General features: G+C 37.3%; 2 protein-coding genes across 2 annotated transcripts; one reads left to right on the top strand and one right to left on the bottom strand.

Moving 5' to 3' along the window:
* Positions 1-5,246: 5,246 nt before the first annotated feature.
* On the bottom strand, positions 5,247-8,995 carry LOC143597490 (uncharacterized). The gene is made up of 6 exons (XM_077075982.1): positions 7,447-8,995; positions 6,889-7,115; positions 6,114-6,822; positions 5,813-6,028; positions 5,612-5,735; positions 5,247-5,525 (listed from the first exon to the last, which is right to left on the bottom strand). Exons 1-6 carry the CDS (start codon positions 8,977-8,979, stop codon positions 5,281-5,283), a joined length of 3,054 nt encoding a protein of 1,017 aa, XP_076932097.1. The 5' UTR covers positions 8,980-8,995; the 3' UTR covers positions 5,247-5,280.
* A 1,509-nt stretch (positions 8,996-10,504) lies between these two features.
* Positions 10,505-10,867, top strand: LOC143597487 (blue copper protein-like). Its single transcript, XM_077075979.1, has one exon. The coding sequence runs from the start codon at positions 10,505-10,507 to the stop codon at positions 10,865-10,867; it is 363 nt and encodes a 120-aa protein (XP_076932094.1).
* Positions 10,868-14,930: the final 4,063 nt, after the last annotated feature.

The following is a 14,930-nucleotide window of genomic DNA, read 5'->3' as shown; positions in this document are numbered from 1 at the left end:
TTTGGCTGTCTCTGGAACGTGCCTATGCTCCTCATACGGCTTCTAGAGAATACACTTTGAAGACTCAACTGCTACGGATTGAGATGAAGCCTGATGAATCCTCTTCAGCCTATCTGACTCGGGCTCAAGAGTATGCGACTGCTCTGGCAAATATCGGTGAACCGATGAAGGAAAAAGATATCGTGATGCTAGTGATTTCTGGTCTTCGTGAAGAATACCACGGCGTGAAGACAACAGCCCTTACTCGTCAATTGGTGTTCAACGAGCTTCATGCTCTGTTTGCAGATCATGATTACATGTTAAAGAAAACAGCAGCTGCTATGCCTCCCACACAAGCCTTTACTGCAGCCCGTGAACCTGCTGCCTCGGCCACTGCTGCCCCGACCAGTTCACTGTCCCATTCTGATACAGTTAAGGCTGTCCAACAGTTGGCTGCCCAGCTAGGGTTACAACTACAATTGCCTTCTTCTCCGTCCCCACAGGCCAACTATACAACCCGCAACACAAACCGCAACCCAAACAATAGACAAGGAAACAACCGTGGAGGACGTGGCAATTATAACAGCTCCAACAATCGTTCCAACATAGGAGGTAATCGAAATCAATTCAGTTGGGCTTCTAATCAAAATACCGTGTATGGTACTTGTAACAGGTGTGGCATCAGTCATATATCGTCTCAATGCCCTAACCGTGATCCTTCAACCATACGCTCAGGACAGCAACCATCTGCCAACTTTGCTGATTACCGCTCACATCAGGCATTCACCAACTGGCTCACCGACACCGGATCCAGCCACCACGTAGCACCGAATCTCTCCAGCCTTGATAACTCAGAAGCGTATTATGGGGGTGGCAACCTTCATGTTGGCAACGGTAAGGGACTTCCCATTTTACACATTGGTTCCACTCGTTTTTCCTCACCCACAAAAACCTTTAATCTTAAAAACATACTTCATGTTCCAGAAATTAAACAAAATCTCCTTTCTGTCCAACGTTTTTGCCTTGATAATAACGTTTATTTTGAATTTCACGCTACTCATTTTATTGTGAAGGACAAGTCTACACACACTATCCTCCTCACGGGTCCAAGTAATGGCGGTTTGTATTCCATCAAGCTTCCGCAGTTACAACCTGTTCCCAAAGTTTCCTTTTCTGCTGTTCGTGCTTCCGTTTCCACTTGGCATCAAAGACTGGGACATCCTCATCCACAGCTTTTGAAGTCAATGCTTTCTGCTTATCATTTGCCTTTACAAAATAATGTTTCTAGTACTGTTTGTGATTCTTGTTTTGTTGGAAAATCTTCCAAGTTACATTTATTACCTTCTACTTTTAAAAGTTAAGTGTTTTGGATCTTATTTTTTGTGATGTATGGGGACCCGCTCCCGTTACGTCCTTTGAGGGTCATAATTATTTTCTCTTGTGTGTAGACCATTATTCTAAATTTATGTGGATCTTTCCCTTTAATCGAAAGTCTGATGTTCTAGATATTTTCAAACAATTTATCATTATGATTGAGAGACAATTTAACACCAAACTCAAATCAGTGCAAAGTGCAAAGTGACTAGGGTGGAGAATTCCGTAGCCTATCTACTTATCTCACCACTTTAGGCATCACCCATCGTCTTTCTTGCCCACATACCAGTGAACAAAACGGTATCGTGGAACGCCGCCATCGTCACGTTGTCGAAACAGGTCTTACCTTATTAGCCCAATCTCACATTCCATTACGTTTTTGGAATTTTTCCTTCGACACGGCGGTTTACCTAATAAATCGTATGCCTTCTCGTACAAATTTATCAATTTCACCATTTGAACACATCTTTCATCGTCGACCTGACTTCTCTTTCTTACGAGTCTTTGGCTCTCAATGCTTCCCTCATCTTCGTCTATACAACAAACACAAAATGGATTTTCGGTCCACACTGTGTCTTTTTAGGCTACAGCCCTACCCACTATGGCTATCGCTGTTTTGATCCAAACACCGAACGGATCTACATTGCCCGACATGTTCGATTTCATGAACAACACTTTCCTTTTCACAAACAATCCATCCCACACTCTCCCTCTCATGAATCTGACACGTATGTCTCGTCCTATCCTACTCACCCACCTACACCACCCAACCCACCCACACCACTTGCACCAACCAACCCACCCCCACCACCTCCACTCCCTCCTCTTGTCCACACCTATGCCCTCCGGCCTAAACCCAACACGACAAATTCCACAGAAATTGCTGATGCAGCCCCTTCAGAACCTTCTACGGCTGCTGCAGCCCTTCCTACAGCTGCTGCAGCCCCTCCTACGGCTGCTGCAACCCCTCAGGCTGCAACTCAACAGTCTCTCTCAGACCTGTCCGACTCCCCTGCTGCATCGCAGCCCACTCCAGCCCCTATGACCCAACCACCTACCCGTTCACGGCCGCCTAATCTTCGCCAAAACCCCAAAACTACCAAACCTTACAATGCTGCCTCTTTTCACTCTACCACATATAATCCCGACACTGAACCTGCCTCCTTTACTGTTGCTAACACAGACCTAAAACGGCGTCAGGCCATGGCTGATGAGTATTCGGTGCTGCTGCGAAATGGCACGTGGTCCTTGGTACCACGTGCTCCGGGTTCTAATGTTGTTGATTGTAAATGGGTTTACAAACTCAAACGAGATCAAACAGGGGCTATCACTCGCCATAAAGCACGTTTAGTCGCCAAAGGTTTTCGACAACAACCGGGCATTGATTTCCAGGAGACATTTAGCCCGGTTGTCAAGTCTACCACTATTCGTGTCGTACTTTCTTTAGCAGTTGCTCAACAATGGCAACTGAGACAACTTGATGTTCAGAATGCGTTTCTACACGGCGACTTAAACGAAACTGTCTATTTACAGCAGCCACCAGGTTTTGTTAACCCCGTGAAACCGGATCATGTGTGTCTTTTACATAAGTCCCTTTATGGTTTGAAGCAAGCCCCTAGAGCCTGGTTTCACAAGTTGTCTATGGCTCTTCAGGGGCTTGGTTTTCGGGGCTCCAAGACAGATTCTTCTCTTTTTGTTTACTCATCAGGGGGCACGTTACTGTATCTACTTGTCTACGTTGATGATATTATTCTCACAGGTAACAATTCACGGGCTATTGATCAAGTGGTTTGCAATCTCAGCATTTCATTTGCTGTCCAGGACATGGGCAGACTCTCCTATTTTTTGGGCATTGAGATTCTTTATAGTGGTCAGGACATACTATTGTCCCAACAGAAGTATATTAACGAGCTCTTACAACGTGTGAGTTTGTCCAATGCTCACTCGGTTGACTCGCCTATTACACCAAGTGCGAAGTTGGCCTTGGGTGACAGCTCCCCATTTGAGAACCCGGTTAAATATAGGCAGGTTGTGGGTGCCCTTCAATATTCACGCTTTCTCGTCCGGACATTACCTATGCAGTCAATAAGGTCTGTCAATTTATGCACTCGCCAACAGAGAATCAATGGTCAGCTGTTAAGCGCATTCTACTGTACTTGAAGGGTACTGCCACACATGGTCTTCTAATTAAACAGCAATCTCCTTCGGTTCTTCATGCCTACACGGATGCTTCTTTCAACAACTTGAGTGCCTTTTCTGATGCTGATTGGGCTGGGTGTCCAGATGACCGTCGATCCACAGGGGGTATGCTATCTATCTTGGGTCTAATCTTGTGTCTTGGTCAGCCCGTAAACAAAAGACTGTCTCTAGGTCATCTACGGAATCATAGTATAAAGCCGTTGCAGACACGGTTGCTGAATTAACTTGGTTACGGGCACTCTTGCATGAACTGCATGTTCCAGCACGATCAGCCCCAACATTATGGTGCGACAATCTTGGTGCAACATACCTGGCAGCAAATCCTGTCTTTCATGCACGTACGAAGCACGTTGAGGTAGACTTTCATTTTGTCCGAGAACAAGTTGCTCAACGAAAACTCTCGGTGCAGTTTATCTCCACAGAAGATCAGATTGCAGATGTGTTTACCAAGGCTCTACCCTCTCCAAGATTCTTGTTCTTACGGTCCAAGCTAAGAGTTGCTTCCCGGCCTTAGCTTGCGGGGGGATATTAAACATAGTTTAATATTATGTTATATTAGAGGGATTAGAGTGTAATATTGTATTCTATATATACCCATGTATATTCAGCAAATATACTCACAATTCAATAACAATAACTTCTTTACCAAGTTTAACCGGCCATGACAAGTTTTTTTTTGTTGCTTGACACATACTAATTATGATACATTGTTGGGTCATAACAGTCCTTGCCATGAGTTAGCATGCTAGTTTAGGTTACACAAGCTCACATTAGATCCTAACAAGTTATTTTGGTGTTAAATTACACATGCATGATTAATTGTACACTTTTGGTTCTTAATGAAAATAATTTTGACGTTATTATACCAATATCGTGAAAATAACGTTAAAAGTGACGGAAGGTTAATCAGGCATCATGTGGTGGCGTTGATAGCCGAAAGACAAGGGTACATGCACCAATCGGTCGGTGTCCCGATGGTTGAGTGTTATGTGTCTTATGTCCAAGGCTTGATGCAAAACTACTATCGAGCCTAGGGTCTCACCGGAAGCAGCCTCTCTATCCCTATGGGGTAGAGGTAAGGCTGTCTACATCTTACCCTCCTCAGACCCTACTATAGCTTTGCTATTGGTGGGATATACTGAGTACGATGATGATGATGATGATGATGATGATGATTTTGGTTCTTAATGAACCTTATATAGCTTTAGTGAGTTGGATTTGGTTGCACAAAGTCACATTTGGCCATGACAGATTCTTTTGGTGTTTGAGACATGCTTATGATGACTACTACCCTTTTAGGGTTTAATGGGCATGGCCACGAGTTAGTTGGTTTGTTTAGTTTACACAAGGCCACATTAGGTTATAACAAGTCATTTTGGTGTTAAACTTCTCATCTGTTAAATAGGTAAACTAACTGTTGAAAAATACGAGAAGAAAACATATAATACGTGAGTCCATATCGCGCTTGTACTGAAATAAAACAGTTGAATGCACATAAGTTGGCAACTTCTTAGTTCTTGAACCCACATATTAGTTGATCTCGTTACTCATAGTTATTTTCATAACTACAAGACAACCCGGCTAAATCGCTTATCTTATTTCACTTATGACATTGCTTGAATCCCACATAAATGAAACTACACTGCAAAATATAACTCTTGGTCCATGCTGGCTTGTCAATGATGTACCTTTATTTACTTTGGCTATGATCTGTAGCTGTGAATCGGGTCAAACAAGGGCGGGGGTGGTGATGGGCTCAGGCTGCATAGCTTTCTGAACCAACTCGGAGTGTTCCTTGACATGAACTCCGTAGAACCCGGTTGCAGTAGCTGCAGACGGACCCCTGCCCACATATTTAATATCTTGTATGCTACCTCGATCCACAGCCTTCATAGCCGTAGCAAGGCGGGGAGCAATATATGCAAACGCCCCCATGTTCATTGGCTCCTCTTGACACCAAACGATCTCCGCATCTAAACACACGCATATTAATATTATAAGCATTAGTTATTGTCAAACCACTAAAGAACTTACTGCAGGTGACAATAAGAATACTTACTCGGGTAACGTTTTAGTTCACGTTGGATCAGGTCATACGGAAACGGGCAAAGCTGTTCCACCCGACAAATTGCAACATCTTTACCATCCACCGACCTCCTTTGCTCATCAAGTTCATAATAAACCTACAAAACGGGCCGGTTAAGGGGTCAGTAACAGGTCAAAACGGGTCATTTTCGGTGTATTAAATGGTTTAACGAACCTTTCCTGAGCAAAGAACTAAACGTCTAATGCTCTCTTCGAGATCTGAGTGACGATTTTGATCCTTGATAAGACGTTTAAACTTGGTCCCTTGTTTATCATAACCCGGGTGACCTTTTTCATCATCAAACTCTGATAGATTTGACTTGCACTCTTTGTGGCGAAGCAAATTTTTAGGTGACATCACAATGAGCGGTTTTCGGAATTCCCTATGCAGCTGGAAATACACGACACAAAAATAATCAGGTTTGGGTTGTCATATTCAGCCTGGTTATTTAACGGGACTTCAAAAATAAGATTACCTGTCTACGCAGGACATGGAAATAGTTTGCGGGCGTCGTAACATTTACAACTTGCCAATTACACGTCTGGATCTGTGTTCGAAGAGTCGGTTCCATCTCGGGGATAACACAAGGGTTATCATCACTCATTTGAAGGAACCTTTCGAGGCGTGCACTCGAGTGTTCCGGGCCCTGACCGTCATAACCGTGAGGCAACAACACAACTAACCCAGTCTGTCTTAGCCACTTGGCCTCACCACTGCTCAAAAACTGGTCAAAGATCACCTGGGCCCCATTGGAAAAGTCACCAAACTGGGCCTCCCATAAGACAAGTGAGTTTGGATTCTCCATTGAGTAGCCCAATTCAAAGCCCAAAACACCAAACTCTGAAAGAGAACTGTTGCTAACAGTAAACATTTCTTGATTCTGATTCCTTATCACATGATCCAACGGACAGTATCGCTCCCCGGTTACTTGATCATGGATAACTGAATGCCTGTGACTGAAAGTACCTCGTTCCACATCCTGCCCACTTAGCCGCACATGATTCCCCTCCACTAGAAGTGTTGCAAAAGCAAGCATTTCTGCAACCGCCCAGTCAACACCCTCTCCTTTTTCAATCATTTTCAAACGGTCGGAAAATATCTTTTTAACCCCTCGATGAGCGTTGAAGTTTTCTGGAAGAGTTGTGATCGTCTTCCCGACATTCTTCAAGATATCGGGTTTGACCCTGAACAACATCATTCATCAGTATTCTTTTATAAAGTTTGCCGGGTTGCATAAGTTAAAAACTTACCCGGTGTTACAGATACGCGAAAGCTGTTCCGGGGACTTAAACCCGGACCAGTAGTTTGAAAGCCAGTCCCTTTTGTTTGTCACGTGATCTTTGCTAGCCACGAATTCTTCGTTTAAGATCGATAAAACCTTGTTTTGTATTCGGTCGATATCTTCTTTTGCAACCTGACCGGATTCAAGCAACTGTTTTTGGTAGATTTCGAGTGCAGAAGGATGCTTCTTGATAACCTGTAGCAACCCACAGTCACAAAGTCTATAAACTGTACCGAAAAGTCAACGTTGACCAAAAAGTCCCCGTTGACTAGAAAACCAATGCTGGTCAACGGGTCAGAAATGATCAAAACTTCTAATTTAGTTTTCTGTATTTTGAGATTTGTATATTTGTCTTGTATTGTTTTCCATGTATCCTATACAGAATAAATAAGTAACTACTTACACACTTGTACGGAAGGTTTTTTTTTTCCTTCTCTTATTTCACCTTCAAGAAAATGTCCCGGGGTGGGCTAATCGCCTATAATTCATATTCGTTAATACTTTTTATTAATAAAACTTTACAGACCTGGTACATTTTGGGCTGGGTGAAGAAGGGTTCATCGATTTCATTATGCCCGAACCGTCTATAACAAGTGATATCAACGACAACATCCGAATGGAAAGTTTGGCGCCACTCAGCCGCAAGCTCACACGCATGAACAACCGCCTCCACATCATCACCATTAACATGAAAAATTGGTGCATCCAATGCTTTAGCAACATCAGTACAATACTGAGAAGACCTTCCCGATCTCGGGTCAGTGGTAAAAGCAACCTGATTATTAACCACAATATGAATAGTCCCACCAGTTGTATAATTTGGTAAACCACTTAAATGCAATGTCTCATACACCACACCTTGCCCAGCAAAACTCCCATCACCATGAATCAAAATTGCCATGTTCTTCGTTCGGTCCACGTCGTTAGAATAATACTGTTTTGCTCGGGTTTTACCAACCACAACGGGGTCCACCGCCTCCAAGTGGCTCGGGTTTGCAACCAATGACAAATGTATATGTTTCCCGTTTCGAGTAGCCCGGTCATATGATGTCCCTAAATGATACTTAACATCACCCGTTCCCGTATAAAGCCCGGCTTCATCAATGGGCTTCGTCCCGCCACTAAACTCGCTGAAAATCTGTCGCAACGGTTTCCTAACGACATTACCTAACACGTTTAACCGCCCTCTATGTGACATCCCGATAACAATACTCTCCACACCCAAATCCGCTGACCGGTCAACCATCTCTTTCATCCCCGGGATTAACGTCTCTCCGCCTTCGAGCCCGAACCTCTTAGCCGCGGTCCACTTGGTGGCTAAAAAGTTCTCAAACTGAGTACTCCAAATGAGCCGGCTCAGAATAACCTGTCGTCGGTCACCACTATAAGCGGTAACCGAGGGGGTCTCGATCTTGTCACGTAACCAGTTACATCGGTCCCGGTTTGCAATATGCATGTACTCGTAACCAATGCTTCCACAGTAAGCCTGTTCGAGTCGAGTTAATATCGCTCTAAGGGTCTGCACAGGCCGGTTTTCAGATAAAAAACCCGACATCCGCCATATTCCAAGGAAAAAATCGCGGTCGAGATCCGATTCACTGAACCCATAAAAACCGGGATCTAGATCAGCGGGAATCTCGCGTTGTTCGAGACTCAACGGGTCGAGTTTCGCTCTCATGTGACCGTGAAACTGGTAAGCTCTCACTAGCAACAACAGCTTCATGCTTTCTTGAATCGTCTGGCCCGATACCCCCTGAGCCGAGGCGGCCGGGCTCACAAAGTTCCGAAAGAAATTATCCCACGACTCATCGACACTGTTCGGGTCAGTCTCCCAGGCCCGTTGAAGCTCTTCGAGGTAGACGCTGCTGGTCCCGTCTAAGAAGCTATCGGATAATCGCGAAAGCGGGACCGATCGAGGAACGGGTCCGGGCCTTGATTTGGGAAATGTGGTATGGAAATATCGATGGGGTCGGGTTCTTGCGGTGTATGATCCGCCCGGTTGCAGAGTTGTTCGAATCGCAAGGTTTGCCAGACGGGATCTGGCTCGAAACCATGCCATTGTTAAAATGCCTGTGATCAAATGGGAAAGTATGATGGTTCATTAAAAATTCAAGAAATTGTTACAAATATAATATAATCAAATGAAAAACATTTAAACCTGGTTTTGTGAAGATTGTTTGCAGCTTGTTGGATGTTTTTTGATTAATGTATTGATTCAATCCATTTTTGCACCAGATCATATCACCAGTTCTGTTTTTAGAAATTACGATGGTGATAAATATTTTTTACTACTGCCCTCTGTACTTTAATATTTTTACATGCTCATCCTCATAATTGTTATGATTCTTAATACAGTTTGTTGTCTATATTTTAACAAATTAACGATGTTAAATATAGTCGTTAGTATATATAGTTGTAGGTCAATTTCTGAGAATATTTGAACAAATTAAAAATTGGAAACAAGATGAAAGATTAGGGGGTTGGTGTAATTATTCTAAAGTCTTAACTTAAACCGAGTTTAATGTTTGACGAAAAGTGATTGATGGGTACGTAGAACAACTAAATATTGCAACGTGTACGGTTTATATTGTTATTTTTCTAATCTGGTCTTTCTACTTGCCTTTTATTTAGCCAAGAACAATTCTATTCTATTCTATTTGTTTCTTTATTCAAAGACTAAATTAGATGGATGGTGTGATCAAACGTGACATCAATGAAAACATGCTAATAATGGATGGTTTTTTAAGAAATAATCAAAAACTTTTTTTTTTTTTTTTTGTCTTTGTGCAAATACCGAATTCCTACCGCAGGACGAGGGGATTCGATATTCGTTACATACGCTAGGTGATCATGTACATGTTATTTGTACGTTATCAACTTTGTATGATGCTACTTGACGTGTTATCTTACTTAAATTAATTTGCTAACTCATATCATCATCTATTGTTATGGTTCTTTAGCAATGTCGTTAAGGATGCTTATTATAGTTATTCTATATTTTTTTTTTGTTTTTTTTCTATGTAGTATTTTTTTATTAACATTTAACACAAACTAAACTACATCTGGATAATGGGTAAGTGAGCAACAAGTTATTTGTTATTTATTTATTTATTTATATCAATGATTCACTAAGTATAAGAACACCCACACTAACTGAATATATGATAAAAGTAAATCTCACTACGTTTATTATCGTTAAAATATTAAAAAACTTATTACAATTTAGATACTATATGTGTTTATTATCGTTAAAATATTAAAAAACTTATTACAATTTAGATACTATATGTATTCATACGAATCATCACTCATCAAGATAAGATGTACTTAAATTAAGTAATGCCAAATACGTACGATCGAGTATTAATTTGGCGTGCTAAATTTATCATATTTATTTCTCAAAACAATTAACGGACAGTTTGACACAAATACGTCTAAAATAAGAATTAGATGTTAACGTTGAAACCATAAATTAATAATTTACATCTATAAATACACTTATTGAAGGAGATGTAAGGAAGCAACCACGACTAATAAAAATGACACCATTCAACTTCCGCATGTTTATATTTATATTTATATTTATGGCCATTTTGGTGGCACCAATCGACCTCCAATGCTACGCAACTGAGCTCGTGGTGGGCGATAGTTATGGATGGGCCAACCCAAAACACCCGCACTTCTATACGTGTTGGGGAGAATTGCATACCTTCAACGTCGGAGACACTCTACTCTTTAACTTTGTTAATGAAACCCATGATGTTGTTGAAGTCCCCGAATATGCGTACGGACAATGTTATACTGAACACGCTATTTCCCTCATCACAAGTGGTCCAGGAGTGGTCAACTTAACCAGTAGCGGGACAAGATACTACATATCTACCCGTGATCGTGATTGTGAGAAACATATGAAACTAGCAATAATTGTCGAAACCTCCTCCGTTTGAACTTTACGGAGATGGTTAGTTTCGTGATTCAAATGAAATAAAAGTTTTATGTTTTGGCTTAGAATAATCGTTATCTCCTATGAACAAACATAATTCATAACATTAAAAGCGAAACATACATATTATTTTATACTCGTGTTTCAATCGATTTCTTTTTTCTTTAAATTTTGTTCGTCATTGTTTCTTTGGTTGATGATTTAGAGCAATCAAGTCATTTTAGTAGTATGGAAATACTAATTGCTATATTGTAGATTGAGTTGGAATACATGTATGGGGAAATTCAACGCATGGATGAGTTGAGGAATAAGTAAAAGAATTGATGAAAAATGCACAAGTAATGGCTCATCTAGCTGGGGGTTATGGAACTAACTTTTGGATCTATATATATATCCAAGATACGATATATTATTAATGAAATATAAGGAACACGCTGAGTAGAATTATCAAAATCTCATTCAAATATGTTTAAACATAACTTAGTCAATATTAAATAAACGTATTTTTATATGGATAATGATGTATCCCAAATGCATATCAAAAGTAAAGTAAAGTAAAGTAAATAGTAGTTATTTACTTAAATGACATCCTTCTGATGTTAATACAAAGTCACAAACATAGCATATGTCTATATATTTGAGATATGATAATTACACATCTATATAATGTTAATGCTAATGTTAGATAAGTGTAATTAAATTGACTTGTCAACCAATGTAAATTATAACATATATTAAATAAGTTAGGAGGTACACAATGCCGTTTGTTTTGTTAACAGGTATATAAACCCTAACAAGGGGTTTCCAAAGGGGCAACATCCCTTAGTGGCTGAGTCTAGGGGCGGTGCTCCTAGTAGCATGGTACAAGAAGTAGAGCTCTGGCTAGGGTTGACTATGGTCTAAGAAGCAGAGTTTCTTGTTGAGGTTGACAATTATTATTGTATTCAAAATTCATTAGATAATGAATTTTTGGATTTTTGTCGCACATAATGAATTTGAATAAGGGTTATTTTAATGAATTTGAATTTCAGGATGGTTAACTGAACTTTGATATTTTCCAACCCTAATCCAGCTTATAAGATTTGGTCGTCACTTTTGGTTATACTCTTGTTCAAAATTCGGTCTCGATCACCATACTAATTCTTGTATTGTTTGAGTTTTAACCTGTTGATTGTTTGGAGATGTTATGGGTAAAACTCTAAGAATCCCATACGTCAGAATCAGCTTAAGGATCTTAGCGGCGCATCATGATCTTTAACAGAAGACAATATCATGAGTTACTAATGTTATTATCTAACATATTTTGTTTCATCTTTGACTTGGTCGTGCAGGAAACGACAAGTAATTAATTCCCAGCTAAAGACTCGCTCAGGAAATAAATATTAGGACATTGGGGGTTATTACAATAGTCAAATCACGAAGATATGAAACGGCTCCAGGATCCTGACAATGCATTTATTACTATCTAACTATACTATTAAAGCAATAAGCTTTATGTTAAAATCCCTTATTCTTATTGGTTGTTCACTAAGTTTCCATGTATATCAATAGCTTCTCCATTTTTCATCTTAATTAGATAAATCAATAATAAATTAAATAAGATTAATCAATGCTCTTAAAGTATTCTCTTTCATCTTTCATTTAATGTTTAATTTTGAATTTGAATTTTGAATCTTTTTTAATTATGTTTCTACTTAATATTTATAATTAATAATAATTACGATTTATTTATTATGTATACTATAAGTATAAATATGTTTTGAAACTAATTTTATGTTATTATTTTTAATTGATGATTGATTTTATTCACACTCTTTGTTTCTTCTCAGCAGGTTTAATAGTTTTTAGATAATATATAATATATAATTTAGATAATTAATATATATTTCATCAATAGGATTCAAAAGAGAGAGAATATGAATTTAACTTTATTATAATTGGTTCTACTATTATATTTAAAAATATTTATCAAATTGACCGGTTTGTACCAGTATCGTAAAATTTAGGAAAGAATCACCCCTTTAGTTAAGGAAATTGTATAATTACGAAATTTCTAAATTTGAATTAATTATTGTAGCTTATTTGATTAAGTATATGATTTAGCATCATTAATTTTTACTATAATTACGGATGATCAGTCAATCGGTTAACTAATCATTATTTTACATATATATAAAATTAAAACTAATAAATTTTACGTAAAAATAAAATTGCAACCAAATATATTAATATCAATTACAATATTTAAATTATTAATGGCTCAATTGATTAAAGAATTTATTAGCCATCTTTAAGATTTACTATAAATACGAATGTTGACCTGTTTACTGATTCTAAAATTTTCAATTATTGATTTAAATATATGGTGCTAATTTTAAATATTCTAATTGATTATATTGGAATTGATAATTAGTGTTCAGTTGTATTACAATTGTGTTAATGTTAATAAATAAAAACAAAATTAGTAATTTCTTTTTTCACACCTTATATGAATTACATATATAATTAAATATTGATTATTTTTATAACTTTCAATCATATGATTCAGTACTTCATTATACAAAAATTTATTGTAATTTTATATATTATAGACATTGTTATTTTCTAAATTACATATACGGTGTTATAATTGATGATTAATTATATTTTTGTAAATAAATAAATTACTAATTTATATTTTTACATGAACAAGTTTATTTCCGTTTGTTTAAATACAATCAACATTTAAATTTAAATTAAATAATATTATATTTATAATAATCTAAATTTGAAACATTACATTTTAGTAAATTCAAAATTTGAAAATCCATTAATCTTAATTCCTTACTTATCGTTCTTACTTTAAGTTTTTTTAATTTTTTTGAAATTCCATAATTATTTGTTTCTAATCAATTCCATGTATATCTTCCTTCTATAATTTAGTCAACCATAATTCAATCTGTATAACTAGTTAAGTTTCATACGGTAATTCTTACACCTTCAAACTCTCTTTAGCAAACACCATTAGCTTTGTGTTTAAGGTTTTTATTTTGTGTTGTTTTTATATAGTCCATTTTTGTATTCTTTTTTTGGTTTAAAAGTGTTATTGTTCCTAAATGATTTTTTTGTTTTTTTGAATTTTTCACCTCTAGAAAGAAGATATCAATTTTTGAATTAGTAATTTATATTTATACATTAATAAGTTTAATTCCGTATTAAATATAGTATAGATTTAATTTATGAACATTACATTTTAGTAATTGAAAATTTTAAAAGACAATTAATCCTAATTCCCTAATTTTCGTCCTTATTTTAAGTTAATTGAGTTTCCATAATTTTTTGTTTATAATTACAATAGGAAATTCGTGTATAAATACCTAACATTCATACGGTAATTCTTACACTAAAAAATCCTCAACCATTTTAATCTCTCTCTCTCTCTCTCTCTCTCTCTCGGCTTATTCCCAACCGTCTCCTATATTCCGGTAATGGCCAATTTTGTTATACGTTTTTTCGGTAAGGTTCTATTGTTTCCGGTAATGTTTTATATTTATTTTAATTGTTATATAATTTTTTTTATAATCTCTTTAGGCTGTATATAAAAATCCAAGATTGAATTAATATGTTGAAGTTATTACGGTTTTCCGGTAACGTTTTCCAGTAAGGTATATATTTATTTTAATTTTATATTACTTTGTTATAATATCTTTAGATTCTATATCAAAATCCAATATTAAATTGATAATTTTTCATTTTTGTTTGTATTTATATTAATATTTATATGATTTTTTCTTATAATCTTTTTAGGTTATATATCAAAATCGAATATTCAATGGAGATCTTCACTATTTCGTTTTCCCGGTAATGCGATTCAAATTTTCCAGCTGTAAGTTATAAAATCTATTTTATATTTTTTCACATGATTCAAATCTTTCATAATTTGTAATATATTTATTATGTGATATTAATATTAATATTTAATTTTATCATTTCAGGTTATTGTCCCCAACTTGGTATAACTAATTTCATGGATTGAGAATTGTTTGATAAGATGTCTTTTATTTTTGTTTAATATTTATTTATATTAA

The sequence above is a fragment of the Bidens hawaiensis genome, unplaced genomic scaffold (genome assembly GCF_021521415.1).
Source record: "Bidens hawaiensis isolate Kalapana, Puna unplaced genomic scaffold, B.hawaiensis_p1.1 tig00048379_1, whole genome shotgun sequence".
NCBI lineage: Eukaryota > Viridiplantae > Streptophyta > Magnoliopsida > Asterales > Asteraceae > Bidens > Bidens hawaiensis.
This window is presented reverse-complemented; position numbering and strand designations above follow the sequence as displayed.